General features: G+C 44.9%; 1 protein-coding gene across 1 annotated transcript; it reads right to left on the minus strand.

Annotated features, from left to right (window-relative positions):
* Positions 1 to 117: 117 nt before the first annotated feature.
* On the minus strand, positions 118 to 24,402 carry LOC127008958 (sodium-dependent nutrient amino acid transporter 1-like). Its single transcript, XM_050881483.1, has 14 exons — positions 24,197 to 24,402; positions 11,517 to 11,612; positions 7,766 to 7,981; positions 6,965 to 7,049; positions 5,706 to 5,922; positions 5,429 to 5,564; positions 5,185 to 5,319; positions 4,872 to 4,975; positions 4,485 to 4,671; positions 4,211 to 4,387; positions 3,812 to 3,911; positions 2,329 to 2,505; positions 431 to 525; positions 118 to 339 (listed from the first exon to the last, which is right to left on the minus strand). The coding sequence occupies exons 1-14, from the start codon at positions 24,239 to 24,241 to the stop codon at positions 250 to 252; spliced, it is 1,860 nt and encodes a 619-aa protein (XP_050737440.1). The 5' UTR covers positions 24,242 to 24,402; the 3' UTR covers positions 118 to 249.
* Between the last annotated feature and the right edge of the window lie 1,443 nt (positions 24,403 to 25,845).

Genomic DNA, 25,845 nt, shown 5'->3' on the forward strand with positions numbered 1-25,845 from the left:
AGGAAATATTTGAAACACATTTAGGGGAAGTAGCAATTCATTTATTGTTAATGTGTGTGTGTGTGCGTGTGTTGCGTTTAATTTCCGGGTGTCACTTGATAGGAAATTTGAAACACATTTAGGGGAAGTAGTGATTCATTTCTTATTATTGCGTTGCACAGTGGTACAGGACATGCCTTACACTAATCATTTCAGACCTTATTGTCACACACACACACACACACACACACACACACACACACACACACACTACGTCCGTATCAACTTCTCCCACTGCAGCCGGTCGTTCAGCCTCTTCGGCCCCCAGCTCTCCTTCGGCCCGAACAATCCTCGCAGCCTCTGAGAAGACAAACCAAGTGAGACAACAGACCGCGTTAGGGGCACTGCGAACACAATGTACCTAAGCTCTGCGCATTTGCTTGGGACTCACCTTTGCAAACGTGGTCTCGGGGGAGCGGTAAAGGGCGTGGAGGAATCCAATGGGGACGGCTCCAACAGCTACACAAGTCAGGATCCACCCGCAGACTGCAGGGGGACGAGACAACGTGTGAGAAAGGTAGTGTGACAAGGACGGTATATAGTTAATAAAGAGCAGGGGATCGGTAATGACGCAACGTGACAAGAGGAATATGACAGGGATGTTTAGGGACAGGACAGTATGTGAGAAAGCTAGTGTGATGCGGAGGGTACTGCTACAAAGGGCAGGCAATCAACAGAGACGGACTGTGACAAGTGGAATGTGATGTGGATGTTTAGGACGGGATAGCGTGTGAGAAAGCTAGTGTGTCACGGAGGGTGGCTACAAAGGGCAATGGATCGGCAGAGACGGACTGTGGCTAGATGAATGTGACACAGATGTTGTCCACGGACGGAACAGTGTGTGAGAAAGGGTTGTGGCTCGGAGGGTGTTGTTACACAGGGCAGGGACGGAAAGTGCTTGGTGCTTCAGCGTGGCAGAGAGTCAGGATGGTGGGCGCGGGTTTCCTTTTAATACGGACGTCACAGGAGAAATGGGTCGCCCTTATCTCAAGCTTTCACGTGTCTGATTGCTTGCACATGTGGGGTAGAAGGAGGCTGAGTGGTCAGTGTGCCGGACGCAGGTTCCTGTCCCGCCCGCCGTCACAAGCTAGGATTTTTCGATCACAGTCGAGTGGCCAAAGACTACCCATGTGCACATTCTGTCCAGAATACCACCCGGACCCTATATTCTTCCTCTTAAAAGGGAGGATTAAAGATGAGTTCCGGGGGTCAGCCTGAGCCAAGCAAGATGGCGCCACTATAAACTCTTGCCGCGCCTTAGCGGGCTGGGGTCGACCATCAGGCCCCACCAAGAAAGCCTATGGGCGCAAAAAAAAAAAAAAATAAAATAAATAAATAAATAAATAAATAAAATGCATTCAGGAGAGACGGACTTTGGCAAAAGAATTTATTTATTTATTTATTTATCTATCTATTTTTACGTTTCGGTCTATGGCGCCGGTAGGGTCTCTTGATGGGGCCTGATGGTCGGCCCTAGCCCGTTATGGCGCAGGCAAGTGTTTATAGTGGCGCCATCTTGCTTGACTCATCCTGCCCCCCCCGGAGCTCATCTTTGAGCCTCTCTTTAGAGAGAGAATCTTGAGCCCGGGTTGATAGGTGGTCTTCGGGACAGCATGTGGGTAGTCTTATGCCACTCGGCGGTGACTGAAAAATCCCAGCTGTGGCGGCGGGCAGAACTCGAACCCGCGTCCTCCCGGACGCGGCGCCGGCACGCTAACCACTCAGCCACCGCCTGACAGGGATGTTGTTTAGGGAGGGAGAAGGTTGTGATGCGGGATTGTTAAAAATGGGACGCGGTATAACTCACACGAGTGGACTGTGACAGGAGGAAGCGGACAGTGACAAGAAGAGTGGACCAGGTCAAGGTAAAATTAATCTTTAGACCGTGGGCTATGGCGTTTCAGGAACGTTGTCTGGGGACGGTACAGTGAAGAAAAGGACTGTGACATGAGGCGAGGCATCAGCAGGGGCGGACTGTTAATAAGAGGATGGTGGCAGGGAAGGGCTTGGCAAAGTCGAGGAGGAGGAAGGAGTTGGAGCTGCTATGTTACGTACAACCGTCTAAAAAAGAATCGAACACTCATGGGTAGATGAATAAAATTTGAGCGAACTCTATAGACATGGTGTTCTGTACCCGCCCAACCAACCCAACCAACCCATGTATAGAGATTTCGCTCAGTCTGTTCCGTCGACCCATGGGTGTTCGATACTTTGTTTTGACGGCTGCACATGTACGTTGAGCTCCAAGCGACAGGAGAATCTACTCGTGATCCAGAGATATGTTCTTACCATAAGCTAAGTCCGGGAATGGCGCGCCGTTATAGGTGGGCACCTGGAAGACAATGATGGTGTATACGAAGATGACAATCAGCAGAAGCGGCGTGACAGCCACCCAGCACACCTTGGTGAGGAGGTCGATGTCGAACCCGAGCATGAAGCGCATGTCGCGGAACAGGTTCTTGCAGCCTGAAGAAGAAAAGTAAGACAAACAGAGAAAGGTGTTCAGTGCCTTACGTGTCTCATCAGAAAGACAAACAAACGAAGAAGTGCTGCAGAGAATGAGAGTAAGAAGGGAACTAATATTGCAGATTAGAAAGAGACATGAAGAGTTTCTGGGACACGTGATGAGGAGAGGAGGATTGGAAAATTAGGCATTGACGGGAAGAGTTTCGGGCGAAAGAGCGCGAGGAAGACAGAGAGAAAAGTGCATATAATTAATTAATTAATTAATGCAGTTAGTGGTGGATATTCTGCTGTACAGTTGCTGCAGTGTACAAGAGTCTGGAAGCAGCGTTACCATATTATTGTACTCAAAACATCGCATTTATCAGTTCCAGTGCCCAAAACTCTCGTACCCACACAGACTACGATATTCCAGTTAAAGTAATCGTTAAAAGCGTTACTTATTGGTGTTTGTTTACGATATTTGTGAGTCAGAAACCAGGAAATATGATGTGCTGAGTGGCTAAGTACGATAATTTGGTAACGCTGGAAGATCATGGTCGCCAACGCCGAGGGGCAGGGGCAGTGGCACGCCAGCCCTTGTCGGGCGAGCAACTTGGCCGGCCCTTCCGCCGGTAGTAGACTGCCTAGTTGCTCGCCCGGCTCCTGCTACTGGCTGCTTCTGGGCGCCTGCCCGGGGGACCCGTGCCTCCGTCGCTGCTCGACGGCTGCTACTCGTGTCTGTGGCGGCGGCGCGGCGGAGGCATCCCCTCCCGCGGCCCCGCTGCACACGACTTTCTACTCATGCTCATCCCTATACTGTCCAAACCCCTTATGCAAGAGTTAACCAGCATCTTCACTCTTTCATCCCTCACGCTGGTAAACTCTGGAACAATCTTCCTTCATCTGTATTTCCTCCTGCCTACGACTTGAACTCTTTCAAGAGGAGGGTATCAGGACACCTCTCCTCCCGAATTTGACCTTGCTTTTGGCCACCTCTTCTGATTCTTTTATGGGAGCAGCAATTAGCGGGCTTTTTTATTATTTTTTTTTGTGCCCTTGAGCTACCTCCTTTACTGTAAAAAAAAAAAAAAAAAAAAAAAAAACACCCCCGTAACGAGTTTTGCATTGCTCGCTCTTCCTTACAGGGCCGCCTTTTGGCCAAAGGCCCTGTCCCCTATTAAGGGGTAAATCTTTAAGACAAGGCGAGGCCTAAGGGGCACGGCACTTCGGTAAGGTAGTTTATCTGGTGTATGCTTATGCGCAGTTGGCGGGCGACTTTAAAGATAAGACAGGGAAAATAACGAATAAGGAAATGCTTAAGACTCACCGTAAATGTACATGATGGACGTCACCTCGATGATTACGAGGAAAAAGATAATGAAGCTGCCGCCGAAGAAATCCACCAACTCCAGTATCTGCTGGCCACCCTGGACAACGGAAGGTGGCCGAGATAAGGCGCCTGTTGGGTTATCTCTGGTATTCACATCTCTATCGCTGAGTCTGTTAATGTGCATCTGTCTGTCTGTCTACCTAACTACAGAATGTATCCATCTTTGTTTATATTTCAGTAATGTCAGTCTAAAAATGAAAGAAAGATAGCTAGATATAAAGATGGGTAGAGAGGTTGACAGATAGATAAATAGACAGATATATTTTCTGTTGAAGAGATATATGAATGGACGAAAAAAAGCATAACCTCACATACGACATTACTCTCTCAACTCACTGGCGTGACGTAGACGAGGCCACAGAGGAAGCCAAGGGCGCAGATGAAGGCGGCGACGTAGACCCTCTTGATGGACGGGAACTGGTCCATGAGGCCGCCCATGACGCAGCCCGCCAGGCCCGCCGCCGAGCCGACGCCCAGCGTGAACAGCATCAGGAAGAACAGCACCGCGAACAGCTGTGACGGGAAGGGTGTTGCGTGAATACAAACCTTACTTCTAGTTTTCTTCGCTTCCTTCTCAGAACGTTAGACCTTTCTCCGCGGCGCATGTTACCTGCGGGGCCCAGTTGAACTTGGCGATAGCGTCAGGGTAGGAGATGAAGGCGAGGCCGCCGCTGCCGCGCACCACGTCCTCGATGCTCGTGTCCAGCAGGTGGGCGAGGTTGCCGAGGATGGCGAAGATGGTGAAGCCGGCGAGCAGCGAGGTGATGGTGTCCGTGAGACTGATGATCCACCCGTCCCTGAGGGAGCTGTGTGTTAGTCGTGGCGGCATGGGTCAGGGGCAAGATCAGTTCCGTCATTAACAGAACAGCTGTGTATGCGTCCGGTACTCAATATATTTGTATGCAACTACACATTTTGATACAGTATCGTCCTTGACGACCAGTGTGATGACTTCACTCGGCCCTCAAAGCTGAGTTTTTCGGCTGACCTTGGCTACCTGTATACGTTTTGCGAGAATTTGTTGTATGAGGCGAAATTGAAGAGGGGGCCGAAGCCGACGGAGAGGCTGAAGAAGGACTGCGAGACGGCGGCGAACCACACCTGCAGAGACAGGGAATGATGATCAGCCGATGCCCACGTCAGGGTGTCCTGTGTAATGTTCATGAGAGAGGAGAGACAGGGAGGCACTGACCGACACTCGTTGGCTGGTGCTTCGTAAAGTTTATGGTTCACTGACAGAGGCGTTCGCGTGGTGGCGCTCCTGACCGTTTATGTACATCATATACATCATAGACATCGCATATACATACATTGGGGTCGAGCAGCTTGTGCCAGCGAGGCGTGATGAAGTACAGCATCCCGTCGACGGCGCCGGGCAGCGTCGCCCCGCGCCCGAGCAGCGTGAACAGCACCACGTAGGGGAACAGCGCCGTGAAGTACGCCACCTGCAGCGTCGGCACAGTGACACACACAATACGGGCTCAACTTTTTATGGTCAAAGCTTAGCGCGCTAAGTCCCTGTGATAGTCCAGGACGAAGGTGAACGAACCTGACCTTGCCCGAAGACTTGACGCCCCAGGCCAGCGTGAGGAACAGCATCAGCCACGAGAAGAGCAAACACAGCGTCAGGCGCCAGTCAGGGAGCCCGACGCCGTCGCTGATGTCCTCCTTTATTTTTAACACATAATTGCTGCGGCGGCGGCGATGAGCATGGAATGGGAGAGGTGAAAGAGGAAAGGTAAACAAGAATAATATAAAAGAACACAGAGGTACGGTGTTTGAAAATAATCTGTTTTTGTACCTTGGCCAGCATGTAACCTGCAAGACTCACTAGTAGAACTGCTCCGAGGACGACTGCGAGTTGTTGCTGTAGGTGAAGTTGGTGCCGGAGGCGTCGACGCAGTTCTCGTCCGCCCAGGCCTCGTCACACACGGACCACGGCAGCACCTTGTTGAAAGACATGACGAAGTAGAACACCGTCAGCGCCATCAGGGCACAGTAGTACGTCACCACGGCCCACGTTGCGATTATTTGTCCGTATCCGACGCCTGTGCAAGGAGAGGATACGAGTCAGATACTGCTGTCCTGTGACGCCGCCTTCAGTCCCCAGACGAAGGAGCTTGAATGAAAAAATACGAGATGTGGACAAATCATTCTTAAATATTCAGCGAGGAATGCAAATAATACTCACTGTGAAGGTATGATACTTATTAATTATGATTTGCAAGAATACCCAATAGAAAAAGTATTTTCACTGAGAGGAATAAAACAACAACTTTTTCTTAAACTCTTCAGATATCAAAATTACTAGAAAGCGTCACGTGAAATTCCTCTCTTCCCACACATGAGTGAATGAATTAGCGGGTCTGTTTAAGTCACACCGAGCAGCGGCACAGGTGAGGGGCTGCAGGTGTGTGTGGGCCTGTGAGGGAGACACGGGCGGAGGAAAGCATGCACTGGCGGGATTAGGCGCGTGGAGATGCTATGTCAGTGTTATTTTTTTTTATTTTTTACATCTCGGCCTGTAGCGCCGGTAGGCTTTCTTCAGGGGCCTGGTGGTCGGCCCAAGCCCGTCATGGCGCAAGCAATTTTCTTATATTGGCGCCATTTAAGCTTGGGTCATGCTGCCCCCCGGAACTCATATAGCGTGGTGGTGTTTTTACATGACGTAGTAATTATCTGACTATGACTGCTTGCCAGCGTGATAACGAACTCTGTATGATAGAAGGAACCTGCTGAGATTACGGAGTCACCGGGGTCGATGTCCCGCTCCTCAAATGCTGCTCCCGTTTCCGTGTTTTGCCTCGGTCGTATTTACGTCACTCAGCAAAGGCAGTGCTTCCTATGTTTCTCGCAGGCCAACTCGACAAAGTTTAGTTAAGTGGAAATCTCTTGCGGCTCACTTTGGTGTATGGTGACTACATTTATTCGGAGGACTGACGAGTCGTTCTTAATTTTCAGCCGAGTATCAGGGGCGAGAGAGGGGGATGCCTGGGGTGAGCCGAGGACTCCATAATGTTTCAAAGAGTCCCTCAGATGCTTCACTTATTACCCCTTAGCAAAGGAGGGAGAGGGAGAGGTGTGACGTACCCTTGACCGCGGGCACCATCTTCCAGACCTTGGCGCAACTGCAGGATGAGAATTGTCCAATGGCCAGCTCCAGGAAGTAAAGCGGCTGCAGAAAAAAAAAAAAAAAGGTCATGTTAGTGCCAGGCAGCGCATATCACATAAAGGGATATCTTGGAGTGGAGTGTGCACTTAAGTGGTCATGCAGGAAAATGATTGTGTATCAGCTTTCCCTTAAAAAGATGAAAAGAGAAGTTGACCTTTCATACCTTTCGTGAACTGTGAACGAATTATTTTGGCGTCGTTCTACTTGAAAACCTCCCTCTGTCTGCTCCATCCAGATACGCGCGGCACCCTCCCCCTAGCACCACCAAGGACCTGCCCTACACACCCACCCTGCTGATGAACACGTGCATTGGCCTGCCCTATATAGCACCAGCCTGCCCTACGTAACACCAACCTGCCCTATATAGCACCAGCCTGCCCTATATAGCACCAGCCTGCCCTATGTAGCACCAGCCTGCCCTATATAGCACCAGCCTGCCCTATATAGCACCAGCCTGCCCTATATAGCACCAGCCTGCCCTATGTAGCACCAGCCTGCCCTGTATAGCACCAGCCTGCCCTGTATAGCACCAGCCTGCCCTATATAGCACCAGCCTGCCCTATGTAGCACCAGCCTGCCCTATGTAGCACCAGCCTGCCCTGTATAGCACCAGCCTGCCCTATATATCCAGTTTTCCTTGAGCCTTGCCATGACTGTGTTCCACCTAGCCTTGCATTAAAGGATTTTTCTAAGGCCCGACCCACCCCTGTCCAACCCACCCGGCCGATGAAGATGAGCACGATGATGTAGGGGATGAGGAAGGCGCCGCCCCCATTATTGAAGGCCGTGGTCGGGAATCTCCACACGTTGCCCAGCCCGACGGACATGGAGATGCAGGAAAGGAGGAACTCGATGGGGTGCCCCCACTGCTGCCGCTCCTCCTCCTCCCCCGCCTTCTGGTGTTCCGCCTTCGCTTCCTGTCCATTCTCTTTTACCTTACGAAGGGAAAAAGAATGCGAATAATGTTAGTCAAGAATGAAATTAAAGTACGTTTGCTCTGATGGGTGATTTTGAACTATTTACCTGATAAGTCATAAGAACTAGTTATTATTGTCTCATCAAATCTGGGATTAATATAAAGGATCGATTACTTAGAACATTACTGTTTTACGATCCCGCGGTGCATGCATGCTCTCAATAAATGAACTAGCGAGGGCACCGGAAACAAATAACTCTCGAAAGACATTTATGACGTCACGGAATGCATCGAATCGTCGCTTTGAAACACCCCATGAGCGAAACTCCGTAGCTCCACGAAGCCAAACCAAAGCAGTTCCACCACTTAGTAGATGATTGGTGGACTGAAGGAACTCTTTTAAGGAATGTCATGTTAATATTGTAATGCGGGATAATGAGTGTGGCAGGAGAACCATTTATGTTCAAAATAACGTTTATTCACAGTTCGTCTTGGCCACAGTTGTTCAGAAGGCCTCGCCAACAGTCACGTCACCCTTCGATCATGCTTCTTCCGATATCTTGCTTCGGGTTTTGCACTCTGGTCACATGTATCAAATCATCATACTCGTTCTTCGTTCCCTGTGGTCACCCTTGCTGTGATTTGAAGGTTCTGGAGGCCCACAAGAGGTTTAGTCGCGGCGCCATGAAGATAAAGCCGTCAATCAATCAGACCACAAGAGGTCCAAAAAAAGAGTTTACTGTGATGGCAAGGTTTCTGCGTCCGCCCTCCGTCGTCACCAGAGGTCCACCAAGTCGTCCTGAACACCCAGACATCACGTGGACAGACACATTCAAGGTCAGTAAGAACAGAATAATGTAATTGGTGTTGGGGAGAATACAACGCACGTACGTAAGCGGTCCTCATCAAGTAGAGCTTATCATTTCCAGGGTTTTTAACTTCAGCGTTACACCTGTCGGAAGTCGAAAATGAATAATAACGTCGCTAAGGGATTTTTAAGATTTAACGTGGTTTCCGTCTTACCCTTCGACTCGAGGTCCTCTGTGTAATCATGTTTTCGTTCGTGAGCTGGTTTAATTAAGTGTGGGCCAACCACTCCAACACCTCCTCCGCATTAGACATATTTATTTCTTAGTGTGGAACATAGTATTGCTTATTATATGAGAAAACACGATTGGACTTAGTTAACCTTCATATGTAACATTGAATTATTGGGCGCGACGAAGACCCTTTTTTTTTTTTTTTTTTTTTTTTTTTAAAGCTAAGGAGACAGTTTAAGGGCGTAAAGAAAAAAAAATTTGAGCTTTAGTGTGAACATTAACAGTTACTATTAAGTGAGATATGGGTGCCTCAACAGAGTATTGGAGAATATAGATGAAGTAAATGCATGGGGGAGGTCTAAGCAGATGATGATAAACAACCAGAAAAAAAGGTAATGGACAAAATTTAATGTTTCAATGAAAGTAGATTTAGTTGACTCATGAATTAAAATAAAGAAAAAAATCAACATGAAAGGTGAATCAACACACTAGAAACGAACACAAACAAACCCAGAGGAATCAAGAGTTCAAGCACAGATATAAAATAAACCTTTAGGTATTAAAAAAAAACAAAGTAACCGAACCAGAAATTACCTCGAGACAAACAAACAAACAAACAAAAAAAACAAAAAACGTAAGGCAGGGATTTGTGGTAGATAAAACACCCAATAAAGTGGCGCAATGTGCACGTCGAGGCAATAAATCACATTAAAACAGTCTCGATATCCCATAATTTATCAGGTTCCTTGATCCCAAGACTTAAAGCGAGGTCACACCCAACATATATAACGTATCTAAACACATAACACATCTAAATCCTTTCTCTCATCCTCTATTCTCAAGGCTGGGGGGGTGGGGGTGGGAGGGTGTAGCGTACAAGATGGGCGGGTGTTGGTAGGTACAGGAACGATGGTATGTAGTTTCTGGTTTTAGATTAACTTACCTCCAGAACACTCCCACAACACTACACATCTAATTCCTCTCCCTCATTCTCTATATCCTCTAAGGCTGGGTTCGGGGTGGGAGTGGGGGGTGCAGCATTTACAAGGGGAGGTGTTGGTTAGGGGTGGGCAGGTACCGGTACTAGTACCGGTACTAACGGTACCAGCTAAACGGCACGGTACCGGTACCAGATTGCTCGGTACCGGTACCAGTTGCTCGGATTTATTTATTGGATTTATTGATAATTCTTCATGTCCGATTTTTTTTTTAGGTTGCTAATAAATATTGTTATTGTTATTAGACTATGATCGAGTACATCCATAATAACTATACATGCTATTTTTTTATCGAAAAAATAAATATTCACTTCATTCAGAGAGAGAGAGATCACCACTTAGTAAGTGGATATCTCGGTGATATGGGTAGTGGGTACTCGATCATAGTCTAATAACAATAACAATATATATTAGCGTTTTCTAAAGACTCGTGGGACTCACTAACTTTTAACCCAAGACTTCATTTTCTTTTTACTTGCCACTGTTAAATTCGTATGACTCGTTAACTTTTAGAGAGAGAGAGAGAGAGAGATCATATTTATCCAATAAAGCATTAACGAAAAAAGAGTTTGAATCCCTTGGCGAGAGTTTTTGGCTATAAAGAATTGCACGATGGATTATATAAGATGATTAAATATTGGAGGTGAGTAGGCGAGAGAGAGAGAGAGATCATATTTATCCCATAAAGCAATAACGAAAAGTTTGAATCCCTTGGCGAGAGTTTCTGGCTATAAAGAATTGCATGATGAATTATATAAGATGATTAAATATTGGAGGTGTAGCAGGAGAGAGAGAGAGAGAGAGAGAGAGAGAGAGAGAGAGAGAGAGAGAGAGAGAGAGAGAGAGAGAGAGAGAGAGAGAGAGAGAGAGAGAGAGAGAGAGAGAGAGAGAGAGAGAGAGAGAGAGAGAGAGAGATCACCACTTAGTGAGTGGATATCTCGGTGATATGGGTAGTGGGTACTCGATCATAGTCTAATAACAATAACAATATTTATTAGCAACCTAAAAAAGAAAAAGAATCGGACATGAAAAATTATCCAGTAACTCCAATAAATAAATAAAATAATGGAAACGGGAGCTGTGATGGAAAGGGAAAGCAGGACAAAATGGTGGGAGTATCAAGACACCTCTCCACCCGAACCTGACCTCTTTTCTGTCCTCTCGTTCTATTTTCTTTTGTCTGAGCAGCGTGTGGACTCCAGAGCAGGGTTACCAAATTATCGTATTCAGACAATCAGCACATCGTATTTTCCGGTTTCTGAGTCACCGCTATCGCAAACAAACACCAATAAGTAATGCTTTTAACGAGAACTTTAACTGGTATTTCGTTATCTGTGTAGGTAAGAAAGTTTTGGGCCCTGGAACTGTAAATGCGATGTTTTGAGTGCGATAATTTGACAAGTCTGCTCTAGAGGGCTTTATTTTGTTGATTTTATTTTTTGCTCTTGATCTGCCTCCCTTGCCGTGAAAGAAATAACACTGGGATGAATTTTCTGGCTTTGGCTCATTAACTCACCTCAGGGAAGACCTTGATCTCATTGCCAACGGCCTCCAGACGATCACCTGACGACCATTTGAATCCCGTGTTGACGACGCCGCCCCCGTTCGAATCCTGCAAAGAAGTAAGGAAAAGGCGGCGTTAGGGAAGGTAACAAAGGAGATGGAGGAGTCCTGTAAAGATATAACGAAAAGGGGATGGCGTTAAGGAAGGTGACAAAAAAAAAAATGAGTCCTACAAATAAAAAAAAGAGATGGGTGATGGTGTCGAAAACGTAGGAGCCGTAAGTGAATGAGGGAAGAAAGAAGAAAGGAACAGAAGGAGAAAGTCAGTGTTATTATGATAGTGTGTTGGTGTGAAAAGGAAAAGGAAAAGTGAATTAGGAAAGAAAAAGAAGGACAGGACTGATAGAGGGAGACTGATTTTACTAGCGTCAATGTGTGTGTGTGTATGGAGGGACTTTGATGTTCAAGTAGGGTAAAAAAAATGTAACGAAAGAGTAACGTGACGTATTGAAACCCATCACGACGGTCGTTGAGGAGAAATTCAATTAAAAGGAGAGAGGGAGAGAGAAACGAACAAGGAAGTTTAGCTTGGTTTAGGTCACGGAGGAAACTGTTATCTAAATCTCTCCTGTCGGGCGTATTTTCCTTCTCTTAAGTGACGGGGAAGTAACGTCAGCAGATGGAAATAATGAAGAGAGGAGCGAACTTTGTGGAATGTCTGCCTGGGTGCAAGAAGGTTAAGGGAGGGTCCAGTCCGTTAGTTCTTTAGATATCTTTCCTTTTGAACCTTTCTTTTGTGACGGAGAAGTGACGGTAACTTGCAAGATAAACTGAAGAGAGGAATGAGCTTTGTGGTCCGTATGGTTAATTAAAAGAAGGTTTGGTAAAGGACAAAACTGTTATTTAAATTTTACTTGTCGAACGTATGTCCCTTCTGTTGAATGACGTTGAAGTGACGGTGAGTAAGTATGAATTAAGATGTGGGAAGAGCTCTGTGGTTTGTTTGGGTTAAAAGTGATTCAGTAAGGAAGGAATCTGTTATCTAAATCCTTCCCGCTTTTACTGCTTGCTTAAGTGTTTGATATGGAGCAACGGGAAAACACGCCTAGCGAATTCTTAGTAATATTACGCTCTAGAGTTTGATCGCGATAACGTTTTTTTTTTTTTTCCGTCCGCCTGAGTTGGGGCAAGCGCCTGTTAAGAATGTGAGTTCTCAGGAGTGTGATAACTCGACGTATTGATATTTTTTCAAGGTAGTGCAAGATACGGTTCGAGTGTTTTGATAAGGGACAAGCGATAACCCTTTTATTTTTGTACAATTTCCATGTTTTACGAGACGAAGCAAAGTGTTTTTTTTAGGGAAGATGTAATGTATTGATAAGAGAGAGAGAGAGAGAGAGAGAGAGAGAGAGAGAGAGAGAGGATATATTATGTTTTCTTGTGCATGCGTTTCTGAGGTGTGCAAAAATGCCCTAGTTAGTGAGTTGTTAAGAAAGAGTAAGAATACAAGAATGTAAGGAGACTGCAAGAGGTCAGTCTGTATGCACATAACATCTGATAATGATTTATTTAACAACTTCTTTCTCTTTTCATATATCAAGATTATCATTAATAGCATATCTACCTAAGTTGTTCTATTCACCCAGTACCCTCTAGTGAACTATTTTTACCTCTCTCCATTCTGAACCTGAATATGCAATCTATAATGTCTCACACGTCTATTTTCAGTATATGTATTTTATGTAGATCGATATTAGCAAGGTTTTTTTTTTTTACTCTTTCAAGAAGTTAAATTCAGTCACTTCGCAGTCTGTCTTATGATTTTTTAGTCTTCTTCTGTACGGACGTCTACGATTGTTTAGGCTTTCTGTTTGCGAATAATTCTCTGTGTACGGAAAGTTTCTTAAGTCCTTCGGTGTCTTGGTTATTTTTCTCTCTGGGACGTCACTGTAACCCGAACGTAATATTTGTTCTACTCTTTACTTGAATTCTCTGCATCCCGTTACAAGCAACCTTACTGGAAAAGCATGAGGCAAGCGTAGAGTAGAGCGCTTTCTGCTTTATTTTTCCACATGGGGTTTTGGAAGTAAAGGAAAGTTAGTGAGGGGCGCTGAATCCAGGTGAAATAAAATGAATCCAGGTGAGGTAAATAACACCGAGAAGACAGTCACGTTTTTTTGTTTCCATGTGAAGTAATGATGGAGCATTGGAAAAGGGGAAAAAGCACGGACCGAAGTATTCAAACCCATTATTGACAAATTGAAAAAACGATGGCGTTGTTTTGGTAATGGAGTCTCCTAAATTTACGATGCTGCTAGTAGGTGATTAGGGTTATTTGGAATTATAAACTGCAACAGGTCTTCTATATACGTAATCGGCACAGCTAAGAAAACAAAGGTCATCCTGTGTTAACTACTGTAGATCTATGCATGTAATGGGCGTAGATAAGGAAAAAAAAAGTTGTGGGTAAAAAAGTAACGGGCATAGTCAAGAAAATACGTTATCCTGCGTAGATAAGGAAAAAAAAAGTTGTAAAAAAAAAACGGGCATATAGTAAATACAAATACCTGTGTTAACTGTTGTGGCGTAATCGGCATGTAATCGGCACAGCTAAGAAAACAAAGGTCATCCTGTGTTAACTACTGTAGATCTATGCATGTAATGGGCGTAGATAAGGAAAAAAAAAGTTGTGGGTAAAAAAGTAACGGGCATAGTCAAGAAAATACGTTATCCTGTGTTAACTACCGTAGGCTGTGTAAAGTACCATAGGCCTATATATATAAATAACGGGCAGAGATAAGGGAAAAAAAGGGATCTTGTGTTATCTATCTCAGGTCCGACACAGATAAGAAAAAGTTATCCTGTATTAACTATCGCTAGTCTCTACATGTTACGGGCGAAGATAAGGAAAAAAAAAAGTTATTCTGCGCTGAGGGTTGTGATAGTGTTTACTGCACGTGACCTCAACGCCCATGGAGGTCTACGCCATGGGGCCAGTTTCACAGTTCCCCATGATGGGTTAGTAAGCTCCCAAACCAATACCAGAGCCTTCGAAATTTCCTTGTATAGTGTCTGGTGTTTATATTTAAGTTCACAAATTTGATGAAACTATACGGGCAAAGTCTTGTGTATTTAGTATGGCATCGAAGACTCATCATTTTGGATTGTATGGGATTGTATAGTTTGGTTCGGGCTGTTACGAAGACACTGTGTTGGACTGTGAAAACGTCTCATGGTCAGGGCCGCGGCGCATGTCAACATCTGATGAGCATGTGACGTTTGTTTTCCCCCACACCTCCGCAGCCTTGTGTCCCCCGTGTTGGCCGTGTTGAGGGTAGTCTCCGCTGGCCGTCAAAGCTTTTCAAGACATGCATTTTGTGTCAGGCAATGTGACCCTCCGCGACTCACCGGGCGCCCAGGTCTAGAAAATGCTGATCGGTGTGGATTGAGTTATTTAAGAGAAATTATTATTACTATTGTTATTATTATTATCATTTATTATCATTATTATTATTATTATTATTATTATTATTATTATTATTATTATTATTATTATTATTATCATTATCATTATCATTATGATTATAATTATAATTATAATTATAATTATAATTATGATTATGATTATGATTATGATTATGATTTTAATTATAATTATAATTATAATTATGATTATGATTATGATTATTATTATTATTATTATTATTATTATTATTATTATTATTATTATTATTATTATTATTATTATTATTATTATTATTATTATTATTGTTGTTGTTGTTGTTATTAACATTGTCATTATTGTTATAATTATCATTATCATAGTCATCAATAGTATTCTTGTAATTATAATAAAAAAATATTTTCTTATTTCACATATTTTTTTTTTTTTGTATTTAGGTCATCGACTAGAGCAGGTAAATCCAAGAACCATCAGACAATATTTTAGTTCATGACCACGCATGGCATTGGCCGTCCTGTTTAGGAGAGAGAAGAGAGGAGAAGAGAAGAGAAGAGAAGAAAAGAGAAGAAAAGTAAAGAAAGCAAGGAGTGCCGCATCCGCCTGGCAGTTGAGAGACAGGAGCAGTTCCTCCACAAGATCACGACTGAACAGGCTCTGAACAACGCCAATCTCGTGCAGTCTCTTACTCGTCATCCTGCTCCAGCCTCCCTCTCTCCCCCAACTCAAGCTGTGAACTTGGGGCATAATTGGACATCGCAGCAAGGACCGCCAGCCACCACACAACAACCACTCCTGCCTCATCCAGGCCCACCACTCAACCTTCCTCCCGGTGTGTGGAGTCATGGACAACATTAATCAAGATTATCTCTATTGTTTCTGCCAATGTCAGAGGGCTCCAAACAAATATCGGTGGCCTCATTCACTCCTTTGTGATTCCTCACACGCCTGACATAGTGGCAATAGTGGAGACATTTCTGAATGAGACCATCCCAAGCAACTATGGTCAGATTCAGGGATACACAAGTTGGCACAGAAGGGACAGATCAAGCGGGACCTTCGGTGGTGTCGCTGTCTGTTTTAACAAGAACTTGTCAGTCCAACCCCTTGAGGTAGCTCTCCCTATCCACCTTGAGATGATGTTTTTCAAGATATGGACACAACAACATGGCTCCATCCTACTGTGCGTGTGTTATCGCCCTCAGTGGCAAGGAGGTGAGCCCATACACTTCCTACACACTAATCTTGACCAGCTTCTGCAGCAACACTCCTGCAGCCACATCCTCATAGTTGGCGACCTAAATCAACACTTGGTTGCTAGAGTGTTTGATGATCTCCTTACTGTACATGGCCTTACAAACCATGTCACCTTTCCCACCCACAACTCTGGCTCTTTCCTGGATCCTGTTATTAGTGATCTGCCAGAGGGTATTGTCACCTGTCGTCCCCTTGGTGCCGTAGGATTCTCAGACCACCTGGCTGTCCTCAGCACGATTCAAGTCGCCGCACTGGGGCAAAGCCGACTGGGAGGGACTTCAGGAAGCCCTGTGTTGCACTCCCTGGCACACCATCCTCACAGGTGACGTGGACGAACAGGTCAGCACTTTCACAAGTACTGTTCTTTCCCTTCAGAACACTTACGTCCCTAACCATGCCTTCAAGGTCAAGCCTCGTAACCAGCCTTGGTTTGGGTATGAGTGTAGGATGGCTGCCGACGCTAAGAGCAGGGCATGGAGACGCTTTAATGAACATCCGACCTATATAAACAAACTGCTCCACAAAGAAGTGTGTCAACATGCGAAGTGTGCAGCGTTTGGCTCAACAACGATGGCAGGACGACTTGAAGTCACGACTCTCTGGCCGCTCTGTGGGAAGCAAGGCTTGGTGGACTGCCCTCAAGGACCAACAAGGCCTCGCACCTGAAGACCACATTCCTCCATTAGACAGGGCGGACGGCTCGGTAGCCACCAAAAGCAGCGACAAGGCAGAGGTATTGGCAGCATACTTCTCAGGGAAGATGACTGTCCCTGACCCTGAACGTCACCCACCTGTCATGGCTCACCTCAACACCACCTCTCTCCAGTTCATCACTATTACCACTGAGGATGTCAAGCAACAATTGCTCAAGGTCGACACCAAGAAGGCCCTTGGACCAGATGGGATAGCTCCACACATCCTCAAGCACTGCGCAGCCCAGCTTGCAGGCCCCATCACCACCATTTTTCAGAGCTGCCTCAACACCAGCAAGTGGCCTTCCCTCTGGAAAGTTGCTAACGTGGCAGTCATGCACAAAAAAGGAAAGAAGACAGATCCTCGTAATTTCAGGCCAATCTCTCTCCTGTCCGTCCTTGGCAAAACCTTTGAATCTATTCTTGCCAAGAGGATCTCAGGCTTCTTCAACACACACCACATTCTCAGCGACAGACAGTATGGCTTCCGCTCCAACAGGTCTGCCAACGACATCCTCCTCAGCATGTCCTCTGCTTGGCAGCATAACCTTGACAGGGGAAGCGACACTTTCGTCATCGCCCTGGACATCGCGGGAGCGTTTGATAGAGTGTGGCACTCCGGACTCATCTCCAAACTCCAGAGTGTAGGTGTTATAGTCTGTTCAGAGCAAGAAGTCGGTTCAGGGTGGAGCTGGTATCGTCATTTACCTCTACCCATGCTGCCAAATCAGCCTTCGTATATGCGTCTCTCTCTTATTTCCCATCCATGTGCTATTTGAAAGCGATATTTTATATTTTCTGTATATAGTAAAGGAAGCTACATAGGACAATGAGTGTCGATGTTTAGGATTATAACAAGGATTTGTATAAATTCTATGACATGTGGCAGCGATTTTTTCCCATGTTGCCACGTTGTGGTGTTGGTAGTGGTGGTCGTGGTGGTGGTCGGTGTGTCCCCCTAGGTCCCTCCCCCGGGTCGAGAGGGAGAGAGAGGGAGAGAGAGAGAGAGATAAACAGGTGGGTTGTGGGTGGGTAGGCCGGGAGAGAGTGCTAATCTGATAATTGGCGGTCGAACTGGCAGGCTGCACTCATGGGAATTCTGGAATCTGCCACACCTTGAACCGACTTCATGCTCCGAACAGACTATAGTGGCAGGCTCATCCATCTCCTTCACGACTACCTCGAGGACAGATCGCTCAGTGTAGTGGTGAACGGTCACACCTCGGGGGAGTACCCTATTAATGCTGGCGTCCCACAGAGTAGTGTCCTTGGACCACTTTTGTGGAATGTGTATTTTAATCTCCTCCACCTCATCCCTGAAGCAAACGCCTACGCGGATGACTGTACCCTCACATTCCCTTGCGACGGTGCAGATCACTGTGCAACCGTCGCCCTTATCAACCAGGTTCTACAGACCGTCTCATCGTGGGGACACCGTTGGCAGGTTGACCTGGCACACGACAAGACACAGGTCATGCTGGTCTCAAGGCGACGCTGCCCCCCAGCCATCCCAACTCCCCATAATCCTACAAGGGAAGGTGCTGCCCTTGCAACAGTCAATCACTGTCCTCGGCGTGGAGGCGAACAACAGCCTGTCCTTCACCAGCCACGTCAGGAAGACTGCATCCAAGGCAGCAGGACGGCTAAACTGTGTCAGGCGTATCTCCCACCTCCTTGATGCGAAGGGAGTGTCGAACCTTTATGCTGCCCAGGTTCGCTCCCTCATGGAATACGCCCCCCTGACATGGTCATCCTGCCCTCCATCATACCTGGCTCTTCTCGACAAGGTACAAAACCGCGCCCAATGGCTTATCTCTCAAAGGGCCGCCAAACCAGCAGCAACCCACTCCACTATAGTCTATTCATTCGGCCAAGGCCACTCACGATAGCTTAATCCCAGCGACTCCACTTCCCCCTTCTGGCCGGGTAGCTCCGAGCAGGATGATGTAACCTACTTGTCATGTTAAGTAGTCAACATAAACTGTATATCTAACACAAACTGCTAATTAATTGTTTGTGTTAGATATGCATTTTATGTTGACTACTTAACATTTTATTATCACTATTTACCATTTTATGTTGACTACCTAACATGACAAGTAGGTTACATGATCCCGTTCGGAGCTACCCAGCCAGAAGGGGGAAGTGGAGTCGCTGGGACTAAGCTTCCGTGAGTGGCCTTGCCCAAATGAATAGACTATACATCCTCTTCAGCAGAGGCGAGACGTGGCTGGCCTGTGTACCATCTACAAGGTACACATGCAGGCTGCTCCGCACCTCGAAACTCTCCGGCAACAGTGGGCAACACCACACCCCCACGCCACCTGGGATGCCTGTCGAGGGAACACCAGCTCACCGTGCCCTTCGCCAGAACGGAGACCTTCCTCCGCTCATTCGTGCCCCGATACACTAGACTCTGGAACTGCCTGACAAGACACACTGACATTCATACATCCACTACACTCCACACTTTTAAAAAAGAAGTGAACACCTGGTTATTGTCCAATGTACATCACTAACTTTGTGACTGTACTGTCTGTAACACAACTACAGATAGTTATTCGGAACCTTACCGGTAACTTTTAGTTGTATGATGCCAATTCCATGTACCACCTAATGTAATCATGCTTAGTAAATAAAAAGAAAAGAAAGAGAAGAGAAGAGAAGAGAGAGAAAAGGAGTTTTTACCAGTGTTTGTGGGGGGAGGGGGGAGGAGGTATGTGCATGTGCGTGTCCTTATTTATAAGTGAATATGTGCGGTGCATGAATGATACTGTACTTTAAGGCGTGCGCACACACACACACACACACACACACCGCCGCTGAGCTATGTTTCAGTCATCGTCATCTATATTATTATAGTCAGTGATTAACTTTGCCAGTAAACTTTCTAAGGCCAGCCCTTTTTTTAAGTGTTTCTTTTCTAGGAGTCGATGACCGAGTCGAGACTTAGCCGAACTTGTGGACACATTTTGTTGGTTTTACAGAAAAAAAATTTTTTTTTACATTTGTTTCGTTCATTTTTTTTTTTACCAATTTTGTGCTTTTTTTTAACTTCCCGATGGCCGTCAATTATTGTTTATATATTTTCAGTTTGGAACCAAGATAAAAGACTAATATTATTAGATAAGTAAGGTATCCGTATCTTAGACTGCTGCACTTCATGTCCGCTGTGGTTACCTTCCCTTGAACAAATTTCATACCCAGAGATATCCTTGGACTGGTATCTAACAAAGCGCTTGATTCCACACACTTTATTTCAGTCAACGGTCTGTATACGGAGTGCTTAATTTGGTGCACATTCGTTATTTCCTCCTGTAACCAGGGGTGTGGAGTCGGATTTGAAATATTCCGGCTCCGGCTCACACTCCACCCCCTCCCCCTTCCCCTCTTCTACAGGACTATTGTTAACTTAATATCCCCACAAAAACCTAGAAATTCCTTGCTTGAAATGTCCTCCCACAAGAGCTCCCACATCAGAAATTTGTAGAAGTTTTTACACGAAGTGGCAACGCTGGCCTTGGCAGTGCACCCAAGTACTTGACGCGAGAATTGATCACGTAAATGAGTCGAAGATATTTCTTTTTTTACCGACTCCGACTCCGACTCAAGCCAAAAGTAGCCGACTCCTCGGCTCCTGACTGACTCCGACCCCAAACCCTGAACATAACACCCAACTGATTAATGTACAGCCACGCACACTGGTAAGAGGGGGCATTTTAAACAATGGTTTTAATCGACTGCCAACATTCACCTGACAGAAACCCTGTTTTTCTTCAAGCTGCGTAAGAAGCGACGAGATATAGAATTTCCTGTTTCAAGATTCTGAGCACAGGGCAGTCCCACAGAGTTATATACATATACATAACTCTGTGGTTTCAGGCCCCGCTCCACTGCTCGCAGCGCTCTGCGAGGGCCGTCAACAATTATGATGTTAGCCTCGATAATAATACTCGATACACTTATTCAAAACGTCGTAATGAGTGAGTGAGTCTTGATTGCTTTCATGAATAGCCTACTGGTGTCCTTTTAATAAAACTTGGCATCATCATAGTCACTTGGCTGTGTTTGGACACTAAATTATTTCCAACTCACTGAACATTTAACACACAATTTGTCTTTGAGTATAAACACCAATTAATAGCCATGATCGGTTATGTTACGAATTCTCTCAATTTCGGTTTGAAGAACTACACAACACTGCTCATTCGCTGAGTTGTAGATTTCAGGCTTCCTGTACCTCACACAATTTATGCATTTTTTCTCAGCCATGGTGCACTCCTTTGATTTATGATCGCCAGTGCATTTGAAACATTTTGGGATTTCTCCATTGCTCTTGCAGTACAGTTGGCCTCAAGATGGCCATATCTCTGACGATGATAACATATAATTGCATGGTATCTGTCTCTCTGATTCTCTCATTGTGTATATTCCCCATTCTAATTTCAACTTGTCATGATTCTTGTAAATCAGCTCTCTTCCAGTTGGGTAGCACCTCAAAATGTAGTGCATCGTGCCGCCAGCTGCAGGGTTACTGAAAATCAGCTCAATCTTATTCTTAACACCCTCAATTGTACGTAAGAACTCATTGCGGTCTAAGATGGTCTCCTTTATTTTTTCATTGGTCTCCTCTTTATGCACATTGCATATCATGATCTTTGGTTTCATCTTTCCAACACTCTTGGTACTAATTTGCTCAACAGACTCAATTTTTTTTAGCAGCCTCAGCTCTTGTGTTTTCATTATCAAAGTTCATGACAGTATTACCTCCATTTGTGAATCTTGAATCAGTTATTTGAATGCCATTCAATGCCTGGGAGACTTCATCCTTCATGTCTGTTGCCTTCTTTTCCTGGGTAGAAGCTTTCACAACTAGGAGATTCTTCTTGACTTTCCTGTCTCTCTTCGCCACCTCAGCCCAACTAAGTGCATGGTCAGCTCGAAGGGCGTCAGCAACTGATCCCAGGCCCTCCTGCACCTTCTCAACCCTTGATTCAACCTCATTTTTAACCATAGATATTTCTTTAGAAAATTCTTGCTTGAATTCATCCATTTTCTCCACAATTCTGATAGCCAGAGACGCTTTATGGAGGCATGAGGTGCAAATCCAATTAATTTTAGGAATATTCTCCTGCTTAATTCCAGACAAATGAGCACAATTCACATGACAATTTAGGACACAAACAGCATCCAATCCACTTCTCGCCTGTGAAATCCTCACAAACGTAACACAAATCCCTCAAGCATGTATCCCTGCCAGCCATGTTGACACAGAACATTCCGCGTGGAGCAAGACGCAACACATAATAATAATAATAATAATAATAATAATAATAATAATAATAATAATAAATATATATATATATATATATATATATATATATATATATATATATATATATATATATATATATATATATATATATATATATATATATATATATATATATATATATATATATATATATATATATATATATATATATATATATACGATTTAACCTCAGTAGTAGGAAAGCTACTGTAGAACATAAGATAAAATTGCCCCTTACTTTGAAAGTCACTCACTAATCAAAGATTCACAGCACGGCTTTCGAAACAAGAGATCCTGATTGTCTAACTTGACTTTTTATAACGACCTCTTATCAGATTACGACGTGACCAAATCACTGGACGTAGTTTATCTGGATTTCCATAAGGCGTTTGATGGAGTTCCATGCCGTAAATTACTCTACAAAATCAAACAACCACCTCCACCACTATACAAGAGTATACTCAAATCTCACTTAGAATATGCGGTACAATTTTGGTCTCCCCCACCATGCGGAGGACATTGATAAGTGTGGTGTTCAACGTGGGGCAACAAAGATGATCTCTTCTTTGCGCAGCAAACCTTACGATGAAAGACTCATTTCTTGACATGTTTTCTCTTGAGAAACGTTGCCACCTTGGGAAACTGCTCGAATGCTTCAGAATACTTAATAATAGCTTTGCGAATGTAGACAAATCCAAATTGTTTATGGTCGACGACACGTCTCGAACGAGAAATAATGGTACAAAACTTAAGTGTAAACAAATTAACTCAGACTGCCCCAAATTTTTCCTCACCAACATTGTAGCACGAGAGCGGAATGAACTACCTCCTTAGTGATTTAGTGCATCACTATTCATTCATTTAACAGCAAACTCTGCTGCTGATTCCATCGATCTTATTATTCGCTAAGGCAGAAATACAGTCTTTGGGGCTATTTATTGATTTCTTTTAGGTTCTTAAGGTTTAAGGACACATTGTGTCCAAGGTGCAGGGGTTAACATGCCTAGCTCAGAATCCGCTGGCTCGGGCAGTCGACGTGCAGCTCACCGAGCTGTTCAGACTCCCTTTTAGGCTGATCGATAAATAAGTACCTGGGGAAATCCGGGAATGTAAATTATGGTAACCCGGATGTCATACCTGTCCCGTGTCCCGGAGTAATGTGTTCTTACCCACCACAGACTCAAGGGACAATGTGACGGATATGAGTACCGGGGCTACGCACAGCTATAGCGTTTGCACCCAACCTTACCTGGTCTGAACCATAGGGTCTGTGTGGTCTAACATCAATGTAAATCTATGCAAATGTAATTCTCTCTCTCTCTCTCTCTCTCTCTCTCTCTCTCTCTCTCTCTCTCTCTCTCTCTCTCTCTCTCTCTCTCTCTCTCTCTCTCTCTCTCCTATAATTCAATCCGTTCATCCACGAGCTGTTTTTCAACAAGTTCACTACGCTAATTGGAATATATTGTCTTCAGAGAGAAACCGGCAGCAGGCAGAAAACATCATCAACAACATCAGTAACACTCAATGATTAGAGAACCCATTATTCTGTTCGACGCGCATTGAGATCATTATGATGGCGAACGACTCTTGATAACTTTGCTTTCAATTTCCCCAAATGATACATGGGTTGAGAAGTTTGCAATATAAGGATACGCTAAACGTTTGAATTTACATCATCTGTGAAGCCGAACGGTTCGGTGAGACTTGCAAAGGCTTATGAGTGGATTAAGGCTTTCAATATGGGTGATGTTAATATGGTTCTGGTAGTGAGAGGTCATGGCATGTGGATCAGTTTAGATTCAACAGAGGCGCAGGCAGTTATGTGGTGAGTGTTGGTACGAATGATACCTCCAAGGAAAGGTTCGATAATATAAAGTTTTGGACCGGAAGGATAGATGGACATAAGTGGTGTTAGTTTTATAAGAGCATTTCCTCTGTAGGCCGACTGTAAACTTATGTTCTTATCTTACTGTTGTGGGATCCTCCGAGATGTCGATCTGGCCCGTCTTCGTCATGTCGGTGGTGGGTCGCGGCCGTTGTGTTAACGGCAAGGCGTGTGAGGAGACTGGACGGGGGAATGTGGATACCCGCTATACCCTCGGAATTGTCGATGCACGCTGATTGGCTCTGAGCAATTAAAGTGTGCAACACGGACGTGGAACGCTTTCGAATGACATGTGTCTGTGTGTGTGTGTGTGTGTGTGTGTGTGTGTGTGTGTGTGTGTGTGTGTGTGTCAACCCTGGATGTTTGGGGACACAAAGGCTAGGTCATAACATCGGGTAATAAGGAAGACGGTTAAACATGTCTTCCTTCCTGTCTATCTTTTTCTTATATCTTTATCCATTATATCATCATCAGCAGCAGCTTGTATCATGGAAGACATAGGCCTCTTCTAAGTGTATCCATTATTTTTTCTTTTACAGCAAGGGAGGCGCCTCAAGGGCAAAAACAAAACAAAACAAAACAACAACGACAAAATATTGCTCCAATGAAAGAAAAATAATGAGAGGTCAGAAAAGAGGTCAGTATCGGAAGGAGAGGTGTCTTGATACTCTCCTGTCATTTCCTGTCCCTCCAGTCCCCAAGTTCGATGTAAAGGCTTCGTAAAGTCCTTAATTTCATCACACCATCTGCCGAATGGCATCCCAATTAATGTTTTAAGTCAGTCCTTTCCCAGTCTATCACTTTTTTTTCATATGTTATGCTCTCTCTCCCAAGGGGCCATTAAAAATTACGTAACGCTTTATTTTTTTAATTTTTGTTAATCCCCCTCTCCCTCCCCCCTTGTCATGCCTTGAAACACATGTCCAGACCTCCTAAAATATTACGTCGCCTGGTCTTAGTTTTTGATATTTTTAAAGTAAAAAACAAAGGAGAATACAATACCTTTAAATACCATATTCTTGTAAATTAAGTTATAATAGTTGTATTGCATATGTCTACTATTTCTCATTTGTTATTCTATAAGTATATCTCTTGAAAGAAACGCGTGAAAAAGAATCTGGAGATGTAACTGAACACACGATTGCACCCCCTTCCCCCTCCCCCCGTCATCCTCAGACCACCTCCCCCCTTCCCTATTAGCCATTACGTAATATTTGAACAGCCCCAATATGTGTATTGACCATTGCCATTGAACATGTTCTGCATTGACACAAGTTAACCATTTATGAAAACCAGCATTTCCATGTGTTGCTGGCTTGTGCTGAGGCAGCCAAGGGCGGGAGGCAGCGGGCCGGGGCAGCATGGAGGCAAGGCGACATCTGAGGGGCGAGGGACGGGCCACACTATTCCTCTTCACGACTCTGTTTTACGGATTCCATTCTCCTCTCCGTACCTACTAATCTGTTGTTGTTGCACTAGATAGTCGTTGATATTCTTAACCCAGGCCCGTAATTTTTGCAGATTTTTTGGGGGGCTAGAGGGCATCATAGGTTTTTGAGGTGGGGGGGAGGGGGGCGAGCAAAGCGAGGATGTGCGGGTGGAGGAAATTTTGAAAAAAAAGCATTTTGAAGCCGATATAGAAAACATTGGGGGGGCTACAGCCCCCCTAACCCCCCAGAAATTACGGCCCTGAAACTACAAGGATTTCCTACATGCCCCATATTAATTTTGTAA

This window comes from Eriocheir sinensis, chromosome 39 (genome assembly GCF_024679095.1).
Source record: "Eriocheir sinensis breed Jianghai 21 chromosome 39, ASM2467909v1, whole genome shotgun sequence".
NCBI classification, from domain to species: domain Eukaryota; kingdom Metazoa; phylum Arthropoda; class Malacostraca; order Decapoda; family Varunidae; genus Eriocheir; species Eriocheir sinensis.